Genomic DNA, 26682 nt, shown 5'->3' with positions numbered 1-26682 from the left:
TCCACAGGACCATAATAACATTCTCTGATCATAATAACCAACATTCCCCAATCTGATGTTCACAACGCACCTCATGATATATATAACTCTTGTTCCAACTCTCGCACTACCGCCACGACAGAAGAGATGTGTAGAAATTTATAATCAACTGCCAAGTCAACAAATCATTGAGTCTATATTTTTGACAAGAACCATTACCTTATTCTGAACCAAATAATAATCTTTGCTCTTTAATATACTTCATATAATTCGACTGCACTGATCCTAGATCCAATAATCTCGTCTCACCCAATACGAATTGCTCAGGAAATAAGCCACCCCGGTCATGATCAAAAATCCCATATGATGCCGTAATGTGCCAACAGGCTGCAAGCTCGAACGCGATACATAAGGAAAACGAACTCAGGAAGGGACTACTCAACTCACGCGACTAATATGAACTTTCCTTAGAAAATGGGAAACAAAACACATAGAAATAGGTATAGGGAACTGTACTCAACATCACACTGTTGCGGCGTGTAACCCGATCCAAACAACATACCCATGGCGGTGTGCCACCCGATCCACACATAAAATTCACATAATGAGATACACACCGAACTAAATTGCTCATTATAACAAAATACTGAATATCAGTCACAAGCACGCTAAGTACATAATACCATCCTTGGGGAAACATATAGTGCCATAAGCTAACAAACTCAAGCACAACTGAGGTGAGATATATGTTCTGAAACTAAAGAGTCGTCCTGCTCACATAATACCATCGCTACGCGAAACCTCAACACATAAGAAAATTATCGAGCCATTCACAACTCACACGGCACAATATAGCATTACATGAAATAGCCAACGATGAAATAACATCCCACGTCTGAATACTCCTCCATAAGGAGCGCTATACTGAAATGAACACATCCGGCCTAATATAGAGCCTATATTAATACTTAAATCCATTCACAAACCTCAAGCCGATTCTGATCGTACCGAACTAGGTCCATAATCTTTCCTGGGTCCATAATAACCCCCTTTTTCCCATAACACACAAAACAACCATCATAACCAGAGTAATCCTCCACAGTCCATAACCTAATAAATCGAGTGCCTTCCAGGCATCAATTCTCAAATTAACGATATCACTACAATCTTCATACTTGGTTTAATTCTTCGATCAATCAAGTGACTACATGACACACTTATACAACCTTCCCGTAGGGCACGCTCCCACGATCTTCCGTAATAGATAATATATTTGTACATCCATACCATCGGCCACACTAATGCTGAAAAGCGATTAAGAATCCTTAACCAGGATGCAAAGCCTTTTTCACAAAACACCGATCTTAGGTGATATTGAAGACAATGCCAGGTTACTCTAAACATTCAAATCCCTTTCCTACTCATCCGAGCTCGTGACATCCTTGTCAACACCGAACCGCAACCTTGATCCTCACTTTCAAATACTATACCCCTTACTACACCTAACATGCCAATATGCGATAGCACAAGATCTTCATCATAACTCCTGAACCACTAATATGGTAAAAACTTCCTCACCTAGAAACTTTTTAATTAAATCATTCCAAGAGGACCATAGCAACACGCGAGTAACTTCTCATAACCGTAGAATATTCAAATCCTCAAGTAGTGGTCTAAATCACCATAACCCTTCCGGGATCCACCTACATATAACAGGCCATAATACTTGAATACTTCCAAATATAATCAATTACGGCGGCCGTCGAGCCTCGTGCGCACCGCCACCACTATGCCAATTCAACAATGGCTAACCAATCTAACTTCCTCTAATTCATCTTTAGCTTGCCTTAGAGATAATATTAGCTCCATTCCTTACATCACCAACCTAAATCCGCACTCATCTTGAGTGACCCCATTCCATGAGACCACATTGTCTCCAAACCCATGAACCGCTTCATACCCTCCTTGCACGCACATTCACATCTTCAACTGATGTACACATTATGATAATCCCTCTATGAATCCGAAGTCTTTTTCCCTTTTTCCTCCTGATGCTACACTGCAAGTTGAAAACATCATAGATCATTCCGTGCCTCTTATTTTAATCTGCTACAAAAGCTCGATTCTTAACCATACTACGGGCTTGAATCCTTAGACACCGCATTTTTAAATCCTTTGAATTCACTAGGACCGTTGTTGAGAGCCACCCACTCTGACTTGGTCCCGAATATAATCAGCTCCATAAATCTTCTAGCACATGAACACCCTCCCGACAAAGTACCCGGCTGAATCACTTTCCTTGAAACCCACATCTACACAAGGCATAAATCTTGTACCCTTCCTCCAGTCTGAACATGAGTCAATAAGGCCAACTATAGCATACCTTTAACAAATCCTCTCCTCAAATTATCTCTTATGTTCCTTTCCCTTAGCTGAAATAACCCATACATAAGCTAATAACCTGAAATCTCACAAATAGACGACTATGCAATCCAACCGTAGGCGGTGGGACTCTCCCACTTAGCTTGAAGCCACTATTGTACAACTCCGGAACCCACCAAGATTCTTTATCTCTCATTGACATAACCTTGTGTAATCCACCGCCAAATTCCTCGAAATCCTTCCATTAGCATTTCATGAACACTCTGAAACTCTAGCAACATTCACATATTCGACTTCTTACTAGATAGCCAGTAGGATTCTTCACAGAAGCTTCGCCAACCACGTGACCACTGATTTGCTCACAGGAGATAACCCCGTGAAGAAATTACATGTCATCATCTCCCAACAACGTTGCAATGCACCATTACTACAAAATCAACAACCTATTCTGAGCCCATGCTCATTCACTAGCTGAATGAATCCGTTCATTCCTCGTGGACATTTACTAAAATACACGATAATATCTCCCCATTTCAAAGTTATGTTGTATCCTTCTTCATATCAAGCAGCTTCTTTCCGTCATATCAAATCTTCCTCGTATGCTAGCCAATATTTCAAATTTATGCTTGTAAACTCAATCACCGTCCACTAAAATTCCCAAACCACTCTAACTTTTCCTCAAGGTGTGTAGTTATCCTGACACTGAACTCATATACTACTCTGCCACTCTCCCACTTTGGCTAAACCCCTCTTCTTTAAGCAACTACTTGACTCCCGCTTCTTACAGCTGGCCTTCTAGAAATTTAACCACCGCATGACACTTCCCACATGTCCTTCCTCATCCTTTGCTGATCAGCTGATGCCTTAGATCAAAATATATCTCGGTAGCTCTCGAACCAATAGACCGCTACTAACTTTATACTTTTCCGAAAATCATCTTTTCTCGAGCCGTTGACATGAGAAACATCGACTCAATCCTGAACAATTATAGTTTGGTTGCCTTTCCTCTACCGGGAATAAAATACCGAATCTCTGAATCATGCACTGAGTAGGCCTCCTTTCAGGTAATTCATTGTCCCGACACATTGGTAAATCCTTACCATCACATCAATACTAGGCGATAACAATGCATGAATCGTCATAACATCGATGCCAAATCTCAAAATCTTGGGTAATACTGATACTAAACTAAAATGACAGAACGACCTTCTGCAAGGTGACGACAATAGCCCAACAACTACGCAGGGAGAAACATCCCGCACCACATCTTTAGTACTATTACATTTCCTCAATTCGCGATTAATAACAAGCGCTTCACGTTGCGTAAGATTGAATGGAAAGGAAATGAAGGCATAAGTCTCAAAGGAATCAAACCGCATGATGAGGAATCAAGAAGAGAAGTGTTTCTCCAGCCCTGTAGCCTCTCAAAAATAAGTACAAATGTCTCTGTACCGATCCGCAAGACTCTACTAGACTTGCTCATGACTCATGAGACCTAAAGGGAACTAAGTGCTCTAATACTATGTTGTCACGACCCAAAATCTATCAAAGGTTGTGATGGCGTCGGGCATCTCGGTCAGGCAAGCCAACATTGAGTAATTATTAAACTCTCATTTTAATATTTTAGGAACCATAATTTCCTTTAATTTATCTAGTAAAAAGGTAATCATCACTGAATAAATAAAAATGTTTACAACTTTTAATATTAGATATCCCATAACCATTCCAGAACCCAGTGTCACAAGTGTATGAGTAATCACTAGGAAATCAAATGAATTACAATAACTGTCCGGAATATAGATTTGGACAGAAAGTAAATACAACACACTAAAAGAGACTATGCTGGCTGCGGGTCACTTCGAAAGATGCAACTCGCCTAAGTCTCTGTATCATCCATGCTGCTACGCCCATTAGGCTGTTAGAGGTACATGTGCCTATGCAACAAAAATGCACAGCAAGTGTAGCATGAGTACAAAAACAACGTGTACTCAGTAAGTATCCCGTCTAATCTCGAAGAAGTAGAGACGAGAGGTTGACTTCGATACTTACTAGTGGTCTAATGATAATATACCAATAATTTAATAAATCGAAGATATTTCATAAAAATGACAGTAACTCAAATAGCATGAGGCAAGTAAACAATTCTTTCGTTTATAGGAAATTCCCAAATTCATTTTCATCATTTTTACATTTATCTCAGGCCAGGGAGAAAACAAATAGCAATATCAATGAATCTCAAGGCAAGCAATACAAGCATGCGCAAATTATGCCGAGGTCGTACGACCCGATCCAACAAATATTTAAAGTGTGCACTGCCTGAGGATCTAATGGCGCGAACCATATATACATCTATTTAATCTACCGAGGCGTTCGGCCCGTTCCACAATATATAAACACATTCAAACAGTCAATCAAGAACTCATCAAGGAGCAATTATCTAAGAAAAGGCAATTTCTCTTTTAAAAATATGGAAACGATGACTAGTCTTTTAGAAATTCATTTACACGTTCGATATGTTTTAAGCATTTTTAAATTGACAACAAGATTTCAAATATTACAAGTAAAGCATGCTTTTAGGTCCTAAACTACCCGGACTTAAGCATAATAGTAGCTACGCATGGACTCTCGTCACCTCGTGCGTACGTAGCCCCCACAAATAGAAGCACATATCCAATTAATTCACCTATGGAGATAATTCCCTCTTACAAGGTTAGAAAGGAGACTCACCTCGCTCCGAAGCCCACTTTCCGGTCCAAGATTATGCTCAAACCCTCAATTCGGTGTGGAACAATCCGAAACTAATGAACTAGTGTATAAACTAATCAATACATGTTCAAAAATTTATATTCCAACTATTAAGGTGATTACCCAACCTAAATGTAAGATTCCTAAAATTTACCCCCGGGCCCACGTGCCCGGCTTCTGGAAATTTTCAAAGAAAGTTGTTACCCATAACCTTATGAAGTCAAATATATGATTTTTATCAAATTCCATAACTATTTTCCTGGTCAAATCTTATTTTTATACAAAACCTAGATTTTCATCTAAACCCTTGATTTCACCAATTTTTACATGTTAATCTATCCATAATCTATGTATTAAACTCATCTTGTGTAGAAATTACTTACCTCAAAGTGCTAGGTAAAAACCCTCTTCCAAAAACTCCAAAAATCGCCCAAATCCGAGACTCAAAACTCAAAAATGAGTAAAAAATGGCTGATTCCCGTTTTTAGGCATTTTGCCTAGGCAAGTCGCATGTATGAAATGCGACTTTGCCTGATTTTCGGGCAAAAAATAAACTACTAAAAGCCTTCAACCAACGGACCATAACTTTCTGTGCAAATGTTCAAATAATGAATGGTTTAACTTTCTGGAAATTAGAATCAAAGATCTACAACTTTCATGTTTTCCATAATTTCAGATTCCTTATAGATTTCGAGATATAAGCTTCCAAAGTAGGCTCCTCGCATCAAAAATTTCTGGGGAAATTGTAGAACAGCTTTACCAGTTTTCATTCAGTCGATCATAACTTTCTGTACAAATATCCAAATGATGAATGGTTTATCTTTCTGGAAACTAAAATGCAAGGGCTACAACTTTTGTGTTCGCACTCCAATTCAAGCTTAATGAACTTTAAAATTTCAAACTTCTACTTTCGTTGCTTAAACCTATCAAATCACGTCCGTTTGACCTTAAATTTTGTACACAAGTCATATTTGACATTACAGACCTACTTCAACTTCTGGAATTGGAATCTGACTCCGATATCAAAAAGTCCACTTCCGGTCAAACTTCTCAAAATCTTCAAATTTCTATCTTTAGCCAAATGACTCCAAAATACCTACGGACCTCCGAATTCACTTTCGATCATGCTCCCAATACCAGAATTACCATACGGAGCTATTCCCATACTCGGAATCGCAAACAGACATCGATAGCATTAAAATGCACTTCAACCCAAATTTATGAAATTCTTCCAAAAATGCTAACTTCCACAATATGCGCCAAAATGCTCCCGGTTCACCCAAAACCCGATCCGGGCATACGCTCAAGTCCGAAATCATTATACGAACCTACTGGAACCTTCAAATCCTAATTCTAAGGTCGTTTACTCAAAAATTCAATCCCAATCAATTCTTCCAACTTAAAGCTTCCAAAATGGGAATTTTCTTTCCAAATCAATTCCAAACTTCCCGAAATTCAATTCCAACCATACGTACAAGTCATAATACCTGAAGTGAAACTGTCCAAAGCCTCAAACTACCGAATGGCGCGCTAGAGCTCAAAACGATCGGTCGGGTCGTTACATTCGAGACTTTGAACTATATGCTTCAGGCATTTTAAATCCTTCAGGGATATTCATATAGATTTAATCAAATAAGCCATATAGGTTGTGAATGGCATGACATCTTCAGGTATCTAGACTACAGATCCGATCCTCACAATCTTTTACAATATTGTACACTATATTGTATCAAATATATCGTCGACGATCATTTTTGTATCGGTTCAGAAGCGACATAACTTGTTGAGATCTCATCATTCTTTATTTTTAGGTACCTGAACTTCTTGTGGAGTTTCATGAAATATTATGTCGTGGGTTCTTCTAGAGCTCATTTCCTCCTTATTATGATTATTTTGATCATTTGCTCCTATCCTTTTCAAGGATTGTTACCTTTGAAACTTATGTGTCTACCACGCTTCATGCGTACAGTAAACTCCATCCTTCAAGGACATTAATTTTAATAGGAGCATTCGCTGGTGAAATATGATATTTAATTTTGGATCAGCAAATGCTTCTGGCATTTGACTTGAATTATCTTCTGAGTGAGGATCATAATAATGATAATTCGATTCATATACATATTTTTCAACTGCTTATTCCATCCCCTGAATGTTAGAAAACTAACATATATCCCAAATCTTCTTTGGGAAACCTATCTTTGTGTTTTGTGGTAGAGAAATTGATCATATACCACGCATAAAGAGTTATTAGATAGTAAACATACTTTGTTTCTAATCCTAAACCAATTGTGAGGGGAGTACTTATTATATATTGTTGGTCTAATGCATACAAGTGCTACTGTATGCAATTTAGAAAATCTTAGACCAACACATGAAGCTTTGTTCTCATAAGAAATAGTTTAGCCATTAATAGGAGGTATTCAATGCTAAACTAGTTTGGATATAAACCAACATCATCAAGATGAACTATCTTGATTTCATAATCTGAAAATTATGCTCTTAATTGATAAAAGCAATTTCAAATGCTAGACTGCAGGTTGACAATAAACATACATGTAACCATCTCATATATGCATCTATAAATGGTTCACATGATAGGTGAATGGACCCATATTCACCTTTTATATATTTTAGATTAGGGTCTTAGTCCCAACTTTAGCTGGTATAATCAATTTATTATGAGAACAAGCAACACAAGAGAATTCTTGAAGAATCTTCCAGTTCTTCAGTATATGCTTATCTGAATTCTCAAATAGCTCATTTAAAAATGGCAAATGAAAACTTCAAGTTTATCATGGCATATGCTATCTCTTAGTAAACTTCTAGTTTACTATAGCATAAACTTTTGCATTAGTAAACTTCTGATTTACTATGATACATGATGTAGTACAAATTGAAGATATAAGGCGGGTAACTTTTCATATACATATTATTTTACCCCCTATGATTGTGGAAACGTGAAGATTTTCAATCTTCCAATCATTTGTAGTCTCAATATGATAGCCAGTTGTATTAGTAAATTTCGGGTTTACTACATATGTTTTAACCACAATCATATAATATTAATAACAAATTTGCATATAAGCTTTTCGGGAGCCTTCAATTTATTTTCCACAATCAAATATTTATCAGACACTACTAATGTCATGTGTCTTCTAGACAAACAGTTAGCTCTTCAGGAGTTGTTGATATATTTTGTACTATCAAATATTGCTCAGAAACTTCTGGTATCATGAGAGAAAATCATAATCAAATGAATATTATAAAGATAATTCTAAATTTATAAATGTAAGAAATTAAGAATTTCAGTATTTTTACCACCAACTTTGTGACAAATATCTCATTTAGGGAGAAACGCCATTAACATCTGAATATTTTATACCAAATCGGCAACCACATAGTCATTACATCCTTCGGGGGAAAGATACATGAGTTGTTATTTCCTTCGGGGAACTCGATAACTAACCATAACATATTAATATGGTTGTAGTAGAAAGCATTCCACAAGAATACTTTTGCCTTGGATTGATATTTAATAAAATTATCCAAGATATTTTACGTACAACGAGTACGTGCGACAATGATCTTTATGCCACAAAAACAAGATTTAAATCCTTTGTTATTCTACCTCTTCAGGAGGTGAGTTGTGGTATTTCTCCATTCACTACAGGGAATGAAAATGTGCTTCAAAAATAACTTTGAATAGCTTATTATTTTATTTAAGCACAAGAAAGACATAGTTTCATAATATTTTCCTGCTTCAGGAGAAATTTTATTGGGTTACTTCTTCAGGAGCAAATTTAAAATAAGAAAAATTGAGTATATCTCTCAATCATATTACCTCTTCTGGAGGTGAATTGTAATATATTTACATCAAAAGCGCGTTCATATTTACGAGTTTTATTAATATTGTCACATTCACTTCAAGAATGAATTGATATTTATCAAAAGTTCTCATCCTTCAGGGAATGAAACATAATTATCTGAACGTGCAATAACCACATTAAATTGTGATGGCGTCTGACCTCTTTTAATATATTTGCTACTTCAGGAGTAAATCGAGGTATACATGTAATATAGAGAAATTTTCTCTAACTTATCTTCGTTGTAACCATAGCAAGCCTAAATTATCACTTCTGGTGGTCATAGGCATATACGACTTCTGATGGTTAACAAAATTTTGTTACAATAAGTTATACAAAACATAATCACTTTCGGTGGTTGTATATTTCTTGCAAGCTATGCTGAAGTTTAAGTGAATCTAATAATGTTATCCATTTTGTAATCCTTTATTAAGATAATCAAAAGGAAAATAAGTACCAAAATAGCGACTGTATAAGTATTCATAGCCCCCAATCGTTTCCCACAGAAACTACTGGGGTAGTCTCGCCATCATATAATAGCTTAAGAAAAATCATTTCTTTTTCTTTCCAATTTCACGAGATTTCATCCGAGTAAAATGACATCTACGTCATTAGTTGGCTAGAAAGACATGATTAACATACATGATAAACATATATTTAAAACAAGAAAGTTCATACTGGTTGAGCATATAAAATTGGAAAAAGGTAAAGTTTCTGCCTTTAATCCAAAAAACACAAAACCCAAGTTCTAATTCTTATATTTAAAGAGAAAAATAAGAAGGAATCACCTGAGCATAGGAGAGAGAAGGGTTCTTCTTGACAGAAATTGACAACACTTCACCGTTAATCATAAAATTCATAAGGTTTTGACTAGTCATTAACGCTCCGTTTGGAACTTTAAGAATCAAATCCCCTTTCCTAATATCACGAGCTGCTGCTAAACCTCTCATTGGATACTTTCAAAGATTTGCTCGATACGACAGAGTCTCGTGTTGATAACGTGTTATAAAATAAAGATTGTAAAGTAAAGACAAGTATAGAGAGAAATTGATATATTATTCGAATTCAATCTGATGTACATAATGAACTGAAATCTCCTTTATTTATAGAAGAAAGGAAGCTGTTGTGTAAGCTGTTACTATATCAAATATGAATAATCTTCTACTAAGAGCAATGTTTATCCATAATGGAGTATCGAAAGGATAAGCTTATTATACCCGGTATGGATAATCTTCTATCGGGGGTAATGTTTATCCATAATCGGGTATCGAAATAATAAGCTTCTTCGGGAAGCTTATTTCCAATAGTGTACTAAATAGATAAATATATTTACGCGGATTTCCATATGGATAAGTTTCTTCAGAAAGCTTATTTACAATGAAGTATTAAATAAATATCCATAATATAATATATTTATAACAAAAACAAACTATAAAAAAACAATTGTCCTTTGTGATTATATTATATTTTATACATATATTTATATGCTACCAATCTACTCTTGAATTTGTCGTTTCTTTCTTTCATTGAAATTGTTACGAAAACGACGTTGTCTTCTCCTATATTCACTCCCACACAACAATTATTCTTTAATTGTGGTGGGCCCGTTAGTAGATATGGATGACAACATCACATTTAATTCTCTAATATCCATATGACCATTCCCTTCATGTGCTCCCCACGCTCCAAAGTTTCCCCTGGAGTTTTCTAGAGTGAAGAATACGCGCTTAAGTGGAGAGTGAAACATATAGCTTGATATGGCCCCAGGAAAGATTACAACGTACCAAAAATCCTGTTCATGTGCACGCGCGCTGTACTCTAATAAAACATAGGGCCCACGTGAGACCTATGTATGTTTTCGAGGACAGAGAATGATAACGCGATCATTGAAAACCTTTGTTAAGATCGACCTTTTTCTATGATATTAAGATTTCGTAATTTCTTAGTTCTCTTTTTCTTTTTCCTGTTGCTACAAATATGTATAAAGGATATTTGTTTGACTCAAAATATATTTAAATTTTTTTTGAATAAATAAATCATAGCTGAAAATAATAAACTCTAGAATAATAATAATAGAGAGAAGAGAGTTGTAAACTTTCTTTTCTTTATAAGTTAGTGAATTTTTCTCAGTCTCCCCCTGTTATAAGGCTCTCATCCCTCTTATATACTGAGGAATTCCTTCCAATCGTAGAAACGACAAGCAAAGAATCTTTTAAGGAATATTCTTCATATTTCCTAATGGGCTTACGCTACTGTCGAGATCGTATCGTTCCTTCTTTTACCACAAGGTCGTATCCCACTAGACGTCGACTCGTGGGTGCTCGGTCGTTTGTCGTGCTCACTGTAGGTCGTGGTCGGTCAAATTCAGACCCATACAGTTAGTCCCTCCGCTCGTCGGGGTTGTGACCGGGTGCGTCCTCGATGAGCGAACTCTATGCCTTCTTTGGGAGAAATTTGACCCATCGTAACGTTACGACGTGGCCAACAAGGGGTGGCTATCATATTCAGCGAAGCACCAAAGAGAACACGCTACCCGGGGGTGATGTCAGCTTTACGTGCATCATCATTACGCGTATTTTTGAGGCAAGAACTGACGGCTTGGCGCTTTGATTCTTGCGCCGATTTGAGGCCTACCGCCTCAGTTCTGGCGCGATCCAATCCAATAAATAGATGAGGGGTTTGATTTTTTGAAAAACTTTAGCCATTTCTCTCTTGATAGCCTTTCAGTCTTCTTCATTTGTTCTTATATCCTCCTGTTTCCGTTTCCGTTCTTCACCGAAAATTTCTTCTTTTTTTACTCCCTTTGTGTTGCTACTCCTTTAAACGATACTATGCCGAGGTCTCATCGTGCTAGCGAAGAGGTTTCTGAAGCCACCCCATCATCCACAGTGCCTCTTTCCGGTAGCGGAGAAGTGGTGGTAGAAGAGGGTGACAACCCTCTTACGGTGGAGGAGCTACTACCGAGGCATCCCTTGTCCCGGAGTGATTTCCTCAAAGATCCACCTCCTACTCCAAACCCTGTATTTTCTGAGATGAAGAAGATTCATCTTGATGCCCTTCGTATAAAGTATGGTATTCTTGCCCATGTAGAGATGATTCCGGCGGGGAAAGATTACATTGACATCTACAGACCTGGGTACTATGCTTTCTACGAGTATCTTTTCATGATCGGCTACACCCTTCCTCTCTTCCTTTTAGCGAAGGAATTCTGTAGATTTTACCAGGTTTGCCCAGCATAGCTTTCGCCGTACATGCGTAAGGTGCTTATGCTATTGACTAAGTATGCAGAGTTGGCGGAGTGTTGTGTCTCTGTCCATCATCATTTGCACCTATTCACGCCTGGCTTCCTTAGGGATACCATGGTGCATTTGAGACTTCATGGTACGAAAGGGCTGGTGGTCGGGACGGACGACCAGGAGAGCCGTAAGTTTTGGTACAAGTATTTCTTTATCAAGACTGAACACATCGTTTCTGACTTTGCCAATTTTTTGGAGCGATGGAACGGAACTCCTAAGTAACGTCATTCGTTATGTTCCTCTCTCTTCTGTAATTATTATAACTTTTACTTACTCGCCGTTTTGCAGCTATGGGCCGTCCACCTTGCCTTATTGCGAGTATCAAGGATTGGGTAGCCCGCCTGTTGCCTTATGCGGCGGAAACTCGGACTTAGCCCGCCTTCGTGCAACGTTATGGCCCTAGGGTTTCCTCAGGTAAATATTTGACTCACTGCCTTGTTGGTCATGCGACCTCGTTTAATAGTATGGCCCTTCGTGATGACAGGTCGGGGAGCTTCTAGACGGAAGGCGCCAGTTCCCACCTTTAGACAAGCCGCCGCTACTGTGGACACACGATTTATCTTGTGCGAGTCTATTTAGGAGGGTCGTCCTCAACCTATTCAACTGGAAGATTCGTCTCGAACTGTGGCCACGAGGGAAGAGGCTTTTTCGGTACCAGCCTCACATCCTTTGGATGAATTGTCTAATGGGGATGAGCCATTGGAGAGAAAAAAAGAGGAGGCTAGAACTGGGGAAGGGCGTGGCTACGGATGCCAACGGCAGCAGGGCATCCCGGACAGCCCGTGTTTATGGCCGATGCCATTTTATTGAGGAGAACCCCCAAGTGGAGGGAGTTGGCCCGGGAGCCAGTTCAGTGCGCTCCGTTGAGGGTGGTGCATTGTCTAATGTCGGAGGGCCTCGTGTCGAGGGTGACGGCTCAAGTTCGAATATTGACCCAGAGGATGTTAATGAATTTGTGGGTCACCATACCCATGTAGAGGTTTGGATGGACGGGTCTGACCATCATGTGGTAGTCCCGGGGAACTATAACTTGCTGCTGAACAGCGAGCAGGTGGCGTCAGCCCTCGCTCCTCTATGTGCCGCTCCTGAAAGCGAGATGCTTGGAGCAATGAGCAACGTGGAGTTATCTTAGAAGGTCGCTGGTATGGCCCTGCGGGTAGGTAAATTTCCTTCTCTTTTTGTCATTGGATTGGTGCGATAATCGTCGTTTTGCATTTTGTTTCTAACTTCTGCCCTTCTCTTTTGTCATACCCTCGTCCTGGAGGTGGAGAGAGAGCGTCGTGAGAGAAAAAGGACGGGCCTTTACGAGAAGATGTCGTCCAAGTATCATCAGTATTGTGCTATGCATCGGGCTATGTTTGACATCTATTATCAGGATCCTGAATTCCAGGTGTTTCGTGAGGGGCTCAAGCAACGGGAGGACCAATTGGAGCGCAAGATAAAGGAGTTGAAGGAGAGGGATGAGGAGCTTGTGAAGGCGGTCGCCCCGTAATAGTGAATTGGAGGCCTCCCTTAAGGCAAAGGAGGACGAGTTCGAATTAAGCCAGGGGTGACGGCTGAAAATGCCGACTTATAGCTGAAGTTGGCCGAATTGACCGCCGAGTTGAGTGCTAAGGTAGCGGAGATTGATGGGCTCAAGGGCAAGCTGAACGTCGGTGCCAATAAGCTAGTGGCAGCTATTTCTGAATCGATATCTTTGGAGGATGCCCTCCGTATTTCTAGGTCAGAACTAACTGGGGAGAGGGAAGCCTCTGGTCGTCAAGTTGCAGGGCTCGAAAGGCATATCAAGGAACTGGAGGCGGAGTTGGCCGCATTGAAGGGACAAATGGCCTCGCTGAGGGCGGAGGAGGCAGGTCGACGTTCTCAACCTTCTACATCTCGTGCCTCAGCTGATCCGGGCGTGCCCCGTCGTTTGTATGAGTTGTGGGTCAATGCGGAGCCTCGACTTGACGTGTATAAGGCTTTTCACGCCGAGGGAAGGGCTACAGAGGCGGAGGTTCAGGCTGTCCACGCCGAAGCTCGTGCAACTCGTGAGTCATGCGGGTACGGGCCCCTCACACCTGACGGGGAAGGCGTCAATTCTGATGATGCGAATCACCTTGCTTCAGATTCGTGGTATGAAGACACTTACCCAGCTGGGGATGATGTGTAGTCTCGGTTTGTACTTACTTTTGTTTAGGAATTTTTGTACGAGTCGTACTTGGGCCTGTTTGTAAGGGCGAATGTAAATGATATTTTGCTGTAATGTAAAATTTACTTTCGTCGGCTTGTTTGTTTGTTTGTTGTTTTTTCTTTGCATTTATCGCACATGATATTGATGCCTTTGGCTATTGGGATGTCACTTCGACTGTCGTCGAAGTATAATCTCGTCGTAGTTCAAATGAGGTCAAACTTACATTGTCGTCGACGGCCTTATCCATAGGGATGTTACTTCAAACCGTCATTAAAGTAGAATACAATCGCGGTTCGAGCGAGGTCGAATTGATATTTTTGTCGATAGCCTTGGCCATAGGGATGTTGCTTCGAACTGTCGTCGAAGTAGAATCCCCTCGTGGTTCGAACGAGGTCGAACTTATATTTTTGTTGATGGCCTTGGCCATTGGGATGTTGCTTCGAACTGTCGTCGAAGTAGAATCTCGTTGTAGTTCGACTGAAGTCGAACTTAAATTGTTGTCAAGGGCCTTGGCCATTGGGATGTTGCTTCGAATTGTCGTCGAAGTAGAATCTCATCGTAATTCGACTGAGGTTGAACTTAAATTGTCGTCAATGGCCTTGTCCATTGGGATATTGCTTCGAACTGTCGTCGAAGTAGAATCCCGTCGTGGTTCGACTGAGGTCGAACTTAAATTGTCGTCGATGGCCTTGGCCATTGGGATGTTGCTTCAAACTGTCGTCGAAGTTGAATCCCGTCGTGGTTCGACTGAGGTTGAACTTAAATTGTCGTCGATGGCCTTGGCCATTGGGATGTTGCTTCGAATTGTCATCGAAGTAGAATCGTGGTTCGAATGAGGTCGAACTTAAATTGCCGTCGATGGCCTTGGCCATTGGGATGTTGCTTCGAACTGTCGTCGAAGTAGAATCTCGTCGTGGTTCGACTGAGGTCGAACTTAAATTGTCGTCGATGGCCTTGGATATTGGGATGTTGCTTCGAACTGTCGTCGATGGCCTTGGCCATTGGGATGTTGCTTCGAACTGTCGTCGAAGTAGAATCTCGTCATGGTTTGACTGAGGTCGAACTTAAATTATCGTCGATGGCCTTGGCCATTGGGATGTTGCTTCTAACTATCGTCGAAGTGGAATCCTATCGTGGTTCGACTGAGGTCAAACTTAAATCTTTGAAGACGGTCGTATTCCCGTAGGAAGACATCACATGTCGATTAGTGGAGATCTGGTTCCGCACATACAATGGAGATTTGATTCCGTAAATATAATGGAGATTTGATTCCGTACATACAATGGAGATGTGATTTTGTACATACAATGGAGATTTGATTATCTATATATAGTCCCTTTATTACTTCGATCTAGAGATCACATTGACGGGTCGATGTAATGAACAACACGTTGCTCCTTAATGCGTCCCCCTTACCGCCTCGTTAAAAACCTCCCCGGGAAAACCTGATTGGGACAAAACTCGGGTGAGGAAAAAAAAGTACGACTTAGGTGACATCTTTTAGAAGTGGAAATACTTGAGATAGGCGACGTTCCAGTTGTTTTGGAGCAGTTTTCCCTCCATTATTTCTAGCTGGAACGCTCCTTTGCTTCCAGCTGTTATGATTTTGTATGGTCCGTCCTAGTTCGTCCCCAATTTTCCCTCATTAGAGTCTTTTGATGCTTGTGTTTTGTCCTTGAGGACGTAGTCGCCAACTTTGAGTGGTCGCACCTTGGCTCTCTTGGTGTAGTATCTGTCTACTTGCTGTTTTTGGGCTACTATTCTTATGTGGGCCATGTCTCTTCATTCTTCAACTTCATCCAGATCTTGTAGCCTACTTTCGTCGTTGCCTGTTCCGCTCTCGTTGGAGTATCTCAAGCTGGGATCCCCGACCTCGACGGGTATAACTACGTTGGTCCCATAGACCAGTGAGTATGGTGTTTCTCATGTGCTGGATTTTAGCGTAGTGCGGTATGCCCATAATACTTCAGGTAGTAGTTCAGGCCATAGCCCTTTAGCTTCCTCAAGCTTCTTTTTCAATATGTTCAGTATTACTTTATTGGAGGACTCGGCTTGGCCATTGGAGGCAGGGTGATTTAGCGTGGAGAGTATTCGTTTGATGTGCCACTTTTCAAAAAACCCAGTCGTTCTTTTTCCGACGAATTGAGGTCCGTTGTAACAGCTTATTTCCTTGGGGATGCCAAAACGGCATATAATGTTTCCATATGAAGGCGATGACTTCCTGCTCACGTATCTAAGTGTATGCACCTGCTTCCACCCATTTAGAGAAGTAGTCAGTTAAAACCAAAAGGAAGCGTACCTTACCTCATCCTGCTGGGAGGGGGCCGACTATGTCCATTCCCCATTTTATGAATAGCCATGGCAAAGTGACGGAATGGAGGAGTTCTCCTGCTTGATGTATCATAGGGGCGTACTTTTAACATTGTTCGCATCTTCGGACATAGTCCGTGGCTTCTTTTTTCATGGTAGGCCAGTAGTTGCTGGTGCGGAAGAGGCATCGAACGAGGGCGTGATTTCCCGTGTGGGTGCCGCAATGCCCTTCGTGTACTTCTTCCGGTACTCGTCTTGTTTGATGTGGTCCAAGACATTTGGCTAGGAGGTCGTCGAATGTTCTTTTGTAGATATCGTCGTTTACTAGGCTATATCGGGCTGCCTGTACCCGGAGTTTTTTGGCTTCTTTTTTTATCTTGCGGGAGCATTCCATCATGTAAATAGGCTATGAAGCAGTTAAGCCAGTCCCAAGTTAGGTTTATAGAATGTACCTCGACATGATCTATTGTAGAATGAAGGAGGGTGACCACGTTTTCTTTGTTGATAGTCCTGGTGGCCGCAACTAATTTGGCGAGGCCATCTGCTTCAATATTCTGCGCCCTGGGTATTTGGTCGAGGCGGCATTCATCGAATTCTGGCAGCAGTTTGTGGATTTCCGAATGGTATCTTTGTAGTCTCTGCTCTTTGATTTGGAAAGTCCCGGTGACTTGATTCACAACGAGTTGAGAGTCACAGTGGAGGACGAGTCGTCGGGCGCCGTATTTGAGGGCTAACTTCAACCCTGCAATCATAGCCTCATATTCGGCCTCGTTGTTAGTCATCTCGGGGCATCGTATGGACTGGCAAATTGCTTCGCCCGTAGGAACCTCGAGGATGAGTCCCAGTACAGATCCCGAGGCATTGGAGGCACCGTCGGTGTAGAGGATCCAGAGGTCAGTATGTATAGAAGTGCGGAGTGCTTCTTGTCCTGCCTCGGGCAATGTCTCCGTGCTGAAATCAGCGACGAAGTCGGCGAGCACCTGCGACTTAATGGCAGTTCACGGTTGGTATGTTATGTCGTGCTCGCTTAATTCTATGGCCCACTTGGCAAGTCTACCCGATAGTTCGGGTTTGTGCAGGATACCTCTTAGGGGGAAGGTTGTTACCACTTTTATGGGGTGACATTGAAAATATGGTCTAAGCTTTCGTGAAGCCACGACCAGTGCCAGAGCTAGTTTTTCAAGGTGAGGGTACCTTGTCTTGGCATCGATTAAAGTTTTGCTGATATAATAAATTGGAGATTGCGTACCTTTGTTTTCACGGACCAAGACTGCACTCACTGCAACTTTAGAAACTGCTAAATACACAAGCAGACACTAACCTGGATCCGCTTTGACGAGTAGTGGTGGCGAAGACAGATACGCTTTTAGTTTTCTTAGTGCATCGACAAATTCCTCGTTCCATTGCAGCCCGTTGTCTTTTCTCAACACATTGAAGAATTTGTGGCATCTGTCCGATGATCGTGAAATGAACCTTGATAAGGTGGTTATTCGCCCTGTTAGCTTCTGCACCTGCTTTTTGCTGGTTAGTACCTCTGGTATTGCGTCGATGGCTTTGATTTGATTCGGGATGACTTTGATTCCCCTTTGCGACACGAGGCAGCCAAGGAATTTTCCTGAGGTTACGCCGAAGGTGCACTTCTCGGGATTTAACTTCATCCCGTACTGCCTTAATATTTCGAAGGCTTATTTCAAATGGCCAATGTGATCCTCCTTCTTTGTTGACTTTACCAGCATGTCATCGATGTAGACCTCCATGGTCTTGCCGAGCTGCTCTTTGAACATTTTGGTGACTAGCCTCTGGTATGTGGCCCCTGCATTCTTGAGTCCGAACGGCATCACTTTATAGCAATATGTTCCTTGGTGAGTGATGAAGGTTATCTTTTCTTGATCTTCTTCAACCATTAGAATTTGGTTGTAACCGGAGTAGGCGTCCAAAAAGCTCAGCAATTCGTGCCCCACTGTTGCATCGATCAATTGGTCGATATGGGGTAACGAGAAGGAATCCTTTGGGCATGCTTTGCTTAGATTGATGAAGTCAACACACATTCGCCATTTCCCGTTCTTCTTTTTGACTATGACCACGTTGGCAACCCATTGGGTGTATTTCGATTCTCTAATGGAACCGTTGATGAGTAATTTATCCACCTCTTCGCTGACTGCCTTATTGATTACGACATTGAACTTTCTTCTTATTTGTCGTACCGATGGATAGAGTGGGTCGATACTCAGTCTAAGAGTGGCAATGTCCTTTGGGATTCCTAGCATATCTGAGTGGGATAAGGCAAATAAATCGGCGTTGTTAATTAAAAATTCACGAGACTTACCTGGCTCTGAGAGGTTGTGCCCTATGTAAGCCTTTTTTGTGTTATCAACGTCTAATTGGACGGGGTCGAGATCCTCTATAGTTGCCTTGTAAGCTTCTACGATATCCGGGTCTTTAATGGCCTCTGTTTGTAGGTCGGGTTTAGTTCCCGACATCGCTGATTGTTATGCCTCCGCACTTGCTCCTTTTAGTTGTTTGGTGTAGGTGCAATCTTGGGCGATCCGATAGCATTCTTGGGCGGTGCGTGGCTTGCCTCGGATGCTGAATATCCCCAACGGGGTGGGAAATTTGATCACTTGATAGAAGCTTGAAGGGACGACTCACATAACGTGTATCTATGGTCTCTCCATGATGGCGTTGTAGGTTGTTTCCTGGTTCATGACGTGGAATGGTGTCTCCAGGGTGACCCCTCCTGCTAGGACAGGTAGCACTATTTCTCCGGATGTCCACTCTACTGCATTATTAAAACCTGTTAGTGTTATGCAACGCAGTATTATTTTATCCTCAAGCCTCATTTGCATGAGAACTCGCGGGTGAATGATACACACGTCGCTTCCATCATCTACCATGATTCTTTTTACATCTGTATCAACGATGCATAAAGTTGTAACCAAAGTATCATAGTGAGGGGAAGACAAACCATCGGCATCCGACTTATAGAAGATGACACTGTCTTCGAGGTCATCATACCGTTCGTGGGCGATCGTCCGTTTGAGTTTGTGCATGGCGGTGAACTTCACATAGTTGATTACCGTGTCGTCGACACCTCCAATGATCATCTGTATGGTGCGTGCTAGTGATGGTGGCTTTGGAGGTCCTTGAGATGGATCGTTCCCTCGAGCGAAGTTGGCCCTTCCTTTATCGCTGAGCAGTTCTTTTAGGTACCCCTGGTTCAACATCCTAACTACTTTATGACGCAGACCTATGCAATCTTCGGTCTTGTGTCCTCTTTCTTGATGGAATTCACAGAGGACGTTTGACCTCCTGGTGGTTGGGTCCAATTTTATTTTTTGCGGCCACTGCACCTTCATGCCTAGCTTCTCAAGTGCGTAAACTATCTCTGAAGGGGAAACACAAAAGTTATGAGCAGATAGCAGTGGAGGCATACCTCTTTCACTTTGAAGGGGTGCAGTGTGTCGTAACATGGCATCCGTATGTCTTGGAGGGGGCGGGTTAGATGTTCGGACATAGGGCTGATGCCTTTCTCAATTGAAACGTGGTGGTTGATCTCTTCGCCTGTTGTTACGTCGATCTCTCCTTGCCTCGGTCTAAACCGACGTTAATCGCTGGATTGGGTCATTCAGGTCATCCTTATCTGCCCTTACCTCAGCGCAATAGGCGTTCTGGATCTCTTCCCATGTGGTGGGGGATACTTCATGAGTCTACTGAGCAGTGTTTTGGTTGCCTTTGATCCGTTCCTGTTTAACCCATTTTGAAAGGCTGCTACTGCCATCCCTTCTGACATATTTGGCAGGCTCATCCTTACTCTGTTGAATCGGGCCAGGAAATCCCGTAGTCCCTCGCCCGCCGTTTGCCTGACGGCGAAGATATCATTGACCCTAGCTTTAGCCTTCTTCGCCCTTGTATGAGCGGTGGCGAATTTATCCGCCATCTTTTCAAACGTTGATATCGATCGCGCTGGTAGCTGGGAGTACCATGTCAATGCTCCCCATGTCAAGGTCTCACCGAACCTTTTTAACAGCATAGATGGTACTTGTTCCTTTGACAAATCGTTGCCCTTTACCGCAGTAACATAATGGATTAGATGATCCTCCGGGTCCGTGGTCCCGTCGTATATTTTCAAGTGTGGTGGCATCTTGAAGGTTTTTGGAATAGAATGAGGAGTAGCCCCGTCGCTGTATGGCTGTTCGACGAATTGACCCACATCGCATTTTGGTAATAGCTTAGGGGGGCCTGGTATTTTGTCAACCCTCTCCTGATGCTCCTTCATTTGATCACGGAGTGTTTTGTTCTCATTTTTCATTTCTTCCATTTTCTTTAAGATAGCCATGAGAGCATCGTCACCTGAATTAGTGACAGTGCGGGTGTTACCTGTTCGCGTAGAGCTCGGCTCATTGGTGGTAGCTACGAATTCTCTAGGTGGCAAGTCTTCGACATCTCCTTGAGGAGGTTTTTTCGAGCATGTTGTTCAAAGCACTTGTCAACCATTCTTCTAGCAGCTTTTTGACTGCTGGTGGTGCTTCCCCGACCGTGGACGTTGAGGCTCCCCTTTTGCGCAAGATCGTTAGATCCCCGTGTGGAAGAGGTGAAATCTCCCCATCCGATGTAACTCTTGGTGTTATATTCTCAGTGTCTTCTCTACCAACTTCGTTGAGGGAGTTCAGGAGATTATTTGAGACATCTGCTATCGCCTTTAGCCTCGCTTCCTTTTCCGCCATTGTTGATTTTTATGAGGTTTGAAGAACAATAATCGTCACTTTCAAGAACCTAGATGATAACTACGATTTCAGCTATGGAAATACCCACAAACGACACCAAATTGTTTGACTCAAAAGATATTAAAATCTTTTTTGAACAAATCAATCAAAGATGAAGGGGTAAATCGTAGCTGAAGATAATAAACTCTAGAATGATAACAATAGAGAGAAGAGAGTTGTAAACTTTCTTTTCTTTATAGGTTAGTGAGTTTTTCCCAGTCTCCCCCTGTTACGAGGCTCTTTTCCCTCTTATATACTGAGGAATTCCTTCCAATCGTAGAAACGACATGTAAAGAATCTTTTAAGGAATATTCTCCATATCTCCTAATGGGCTTACGTTACAGCCGAGGTCGTATCGTTCCTTCTTTTACCACAAGGTCGTATCCCTCTGGGCATCGACTCGCGGGTGCTCGGTCGTTTGTCGTGCTCACTGTTGGTCGTGGTCGGTCAAATTCAGACCCACACAGTGTTGTCCCCGGTAAGAAAGTGCGAGCGATTGGGGTTGGAGTGTACGAAGAGAGGTAGAGGGCGATTTAAGAAGTATTAGGGAGAGGTGATTAGGCGGGATATAACGATGCTTCAGATATGCGAGGACATGCCCCTCGATAGGAAGTTGTTAAGGTTGTAGGTTAGGAATTAGTTTAGCATACTCTAACTCGTACCAGTGTGAGGCTAGGCTGATAGGCTTTAGTCTTAGACTACTAGTGGACAATGTTATGTTCACACTACTCTTCCGTTTTCGTAGTGTCGAGTCTTACTTATTGGTTATTATTTTTGCGTACCATCTATTTATTGGTTCTTGTGATATTCTTATTTCTATGTTTTTGTTGATGGTAGTGATATATATGTTTCGTCTTCTTGAGCCGAGATATCGGAAACAGTCTTTCTATATCCGTCAGGGTAGAGATAAGGTTTGTGTACATACTACCCTCCTTATACTCCACTTGTGAGATTTATTATTGTTGAAATAATGCATTTATATAAGATCACAAAGATTTTGTGATTCACGATCTAATTAATCACAATTCAAATAATTCTGACTCAATATATGTACCCGTTCGATCCGGCTCATTCTCATTCATCAGCATTCATATGCTTTAAGTACATTTATTTAACTTATTTATTTTTTAACTTAGTTTAAAGCATAAATAGGTATATTTTATCTCAATCAACGTTTTTCTACATTTTTTTGTACTTTGATTTATTGGAAATGTATATACGATAAGATTAACTTTATTTTAGTTAACTACTCAAACTTGAACATTAATATTTCTTTTGTAGAATGTCTTCTTTCCATAAAATTAGCACTGTGGTATAATCCATAATGTAGTAGATTTTCATTGTAGTAAATATCCCTTATTTTTAGGTTTTATACAAAAAATGTCAAAGTAGTTTGTTCTTAGTATGCAATTTGACTTAATATCAAGCTTGACTACCATCATTTTAGGGGGCATTGCTTTCGGTTGTCGTAACAACGAAAGAAAACTCCACATACCAACAAAAAAATTGACCTTATTCCTAGAATGGAATATAGGCATTGGTACAAGAGAAGGCTCGAAAGTCCTCGAGCGTAATATACACTATTATTGGAGAGACTTTAGTCGCATCTTAAACCATGGTTAAAAAATGAGGCAATCAAGAAAATTCTCCCTGAAAAAACTATCTGAAAATCTTCTCTTTCCTTTTCATTACAAACAAAGCCAAGGCGTTACTTTTAACCCTTTTCAAGAACGAAGGCTGTGCTATACTCGATATTAACACTCCCAAATCTGAAAATTCTAACCATAATTTTAATGATAACAGGCGGCAAAAACATATAGAGGTAGAAAGTCTTGAAACTTACACCGTCAATGATTTAATGGGTAAACTTTTCTTATAAAGTGATGCATACGCCTTTATTGACAACCAAAATGGGTTGATGTAAAAGAAAAGGAATATAGATTATGGTAAGATTTTGTACCCATTTATGCCTCAACAACAAGACAGCAATAAAGGGGGAGTGGTTAAGATTTTGATCATATGATATTTTACTTGTTTCTGAATGACATTGATTTCATATGGTTGTCGAGATCTATCCCCACTCTCCTATTCTAATAAGGTTCTAATTAGACATATTAGTACTGTTTTTTCTTTCTCTGTCGAATGTTGATTGGCTGATTTTGACACGTCTTTTGATCAAATTTGTCTCGAGGGATGTAACTCTATTGGTACAACTATGCTTTTGCATTTTGGATTGATGCAGTTATTACGAGCTTGAAGTTTGAGCATGTATCTTAGGACTCATTTGTCCATAGATATTCTTTCTTTGAGTGTTTTTTTTTTTTTAAAAAAAAAACGTGTTTGTCCATAAAATTTTGCAAGTTTTTTGAAAATGAGTTTTCAAAAATCAAGAAATGGTTTCGCCCACTTTTTCAAAATTTTCAGAAATTTTTATTTCCCCACTCACAAAATTGTAACATTCTTTCAAGCGCAATGCTTGTCCAAACATTTTAAATTTCAAATATTATTTCTCAACCTAACTCCAAATATTATTTTTTTTTTCCAAAAATTATAGTTTTTATGTCCAAACGCCTACTTAACTTCTGTTTGACTCAAAAGATATCGAAATATTTTTGAACAAATCAATCAGAGAAGATGAAGGGGTAAATCTTAGTCAGACATAATTAAATCCAGATCAAAGAGCAAGTAGTATGGATTGCATACAGGATAAAAGAGATGTAAATGATCTTATTGAAATTTAATATTGTGTCTCCCATCGATCGATGGGGGGACAGCTTTACATGTTCTTCTATGGATTACTTCCTTCCTATCAAGAATACAAGAAGAGAGCTTCAGAGAGAGAAAGGAGGGAGCAACCCCCTTAATCGAAGGTTTTCCCCTACTATATATAGTTAAGTCACACTTGTCATTTACTTGGGCCGACGCCCTCTTGCCTCCAATATGTCTCGGTCGTCCCTTTAGGCGCTGTTTCTTCCGACTCGACGGATATCGGGAAAGAGACGCAGAGTGGGCTACACTATCTTTCACTGCCCAGTCACCTAGGCGGGAGGTTGGTTAGTTCAGTCATGACAGTCAGATTCTGACCAATACAATTAGTCCCTCCGTCTGTTGGGGTTGTTCCCTGTCGGGCTCGACAAACAGATCATGATTGCTACGAGTTCGAGCGAAATCTAACTTCTAACTTTTCATTCCTTAGTTACATTCCTTGGGTTTTTGGCGGGGGAGGGGTGAAGGGGGGTTCTTTCGATACCCATGGACCGTTGCGGCTGTTTCGGAATCGAAATGCCGTTTGGTATCAAAGCGCTATTTTGTGGTTACCGCCATTATGATACACGTTCCTGGGGAACTGTTCGTGCCCTATCGGATTTGATTGGCAACTATTGGGTTTTGTGCTCGGGGAATGTATGTCTCTTATAAATAGAGGGAGTTTATCATTCAATTTACACATATCTTTACCTTTTACTCGAGAGAATTCTGCAGATATTCCTTCTTTCTTACCCTCCAAGTTTTCCCTTACCCTTAGTTAACTGAAAATCTCCCTCCTTTCTTTACGTTATCTTTCTGTCGCCTCATCTAGGCAAAAATGGCTGGTGATTCCCCTCGCACCGATCTTCCTGCCATAGTTCCGGCACTGGAAAGTGCTGCTCAGGCCACTGGAGGGATAGATGTGGTGGAAGATGAGGAGGTCCCGTCGGTCGTTGAGATCCTGCCTCGCCCTGGGAGGGAGTTGACCGACTTCGGTACTCGTGCCGGGGTGGAACCGGAACCTGTCCACTCCATTATGAGAGAAAGGGACATTGCAAAGTTGAAAGAAAGGTAGGGAATCCCTAATTACGTTGATATGCGACCGACGGTGGGGAACAACATAATTCATTTCGACCGCCCCGGGTACTGCGTGTTCTACACCTACCCCTTTCTTATTGGGTATACATTTCCTCATCCTTTGTTGGTGGTGGATTTTTTCCATTTTTATGAGGTATGCCCCGTCCAACTTTTGCCATATTTGTACAAGTTATTCCTTATACTGCTTAAGTACGGGGAACTCGCCGGTCTTGAGGTCACTTTGGGCCATATGCTCACCATTTTCGCCCCTCAACTTATTCGTGGTACGATGATCCATATGCTCCCTCGGGGGTCGAAGAGTCTGGTGGTGAAGATGGACGATAGGACTAACCTTCGTTTCTACGAGAACTATTTTTATGTACGGACTGAGCACATTGTGGCGGACCCAACGGGATTCCCTGAGAAGTGGAACTTTGCGCGTAAGTATTTGTATTTTAGTCGGTGAGACGCCCAACCATTTTTTGTTATGGTACTAAACTTTATCATGCCTTTGCAGCTGAGAAATTGCCCCCTCCGCTTGTCGAAGGTATTCGCGAATGGGTGAGTGCCATTCTTCCCCATACAGTGGGGGTTCGCATATGGTCGACCTTTTATGAAAGGTTCGGACGCAGGCCTCTTACAGGTGAGATGACGTTTCTGCTTGCTATTCTTCCTCTCTTTTTACTTAGCTCTTATGTGTCGTTTGTCGATGTTAGGGAGAGTGCGGAGAGCAAGGGATCCTACGTTAGCTTTTCGTCAGCCGACCTCCTCTACTCACCCTATCGCGGTACCCATCGTCTGACCTTCGTCGAGGGCTGCTTCAGTTGAGTCTACAGCCTTGGTTACTCTTGCGAGGGCTTCTCAGGCCGAAGTCCCGACCTGCATTGCTCGCCCGGCGGATGAATCTTTGTCTACTGGGGAAGAATAGGGGCCATCGAAGAGACGACAAATGGAGTTTGAAACTGCGTCCCCAACAGTGATTCATCTAGACGACTCTCCTACGATGGGATCTGGAGAGGGGGTTGTCGTGGATCCCCCGTAGGGATGGAACCAGCCATTGCCTCGGCTTAATCAGAGATTCCCACCATTGTCAGTGGTCAGCAACCTGTCATGGCAGAAGATCAGACTTCTAGGGCCGATGTTATAGTTTTGGACGTACCTTCATCCTTTGCAGTTGGTCGTGCTTCCTCTTCAGCTGCCGAAAAAGGGAAAGGCGTGGTGGTCGACGATTACGAATCCAAATCGAACCTCGACCCTGACGATGTCAAGATGTTTAAGGAGGGCCTTACTCACTCAGTGGTTCGTGTGAGAGGCGCGACTCATATTCTTGAGATCCCTTCGGATGCCAA

The 26682-nt window shown here is 41.4% G+C and overlaps 1 protein-coding gene across 1 annotated transcript; it reads right to left on the bottom strand.

The window, feature by feature from the left end:
* Positions 1-19408: 19408 nt before the first annotated feature.
* Positions 19409-20218, bottom strand: LOC104210008 (uncharacterized). The gene has a single exon (XM_070155004.1). It carries the CDS (start codon positions 20216-20218, stop codon positions 19409-19411), a length of 810 nt encoding a protein of 269 aa, XP_070011105.1.
* Positions 20219-26682: the final 6464 nt, after the last annotated feature.

Source organism: Nicotiana sylvestris, chromosome 8 (assembly GCF_000393655.2).
Source record: "Nicotiana sylvestris chromosome 8, ASM39365v2, whole genome shotgun sequence".
Taxonomy (NCBI): domain Eukaryota; kingdom Viridiplantae; phylum Streptophyta; class Magnoliopsida; order Solanales; family Solanaceae; genus Nicotiana; species Nicotiana sylvestris.
This window is presented reverse-complemented; position numbering and strand designations above follow the sequence as displayed.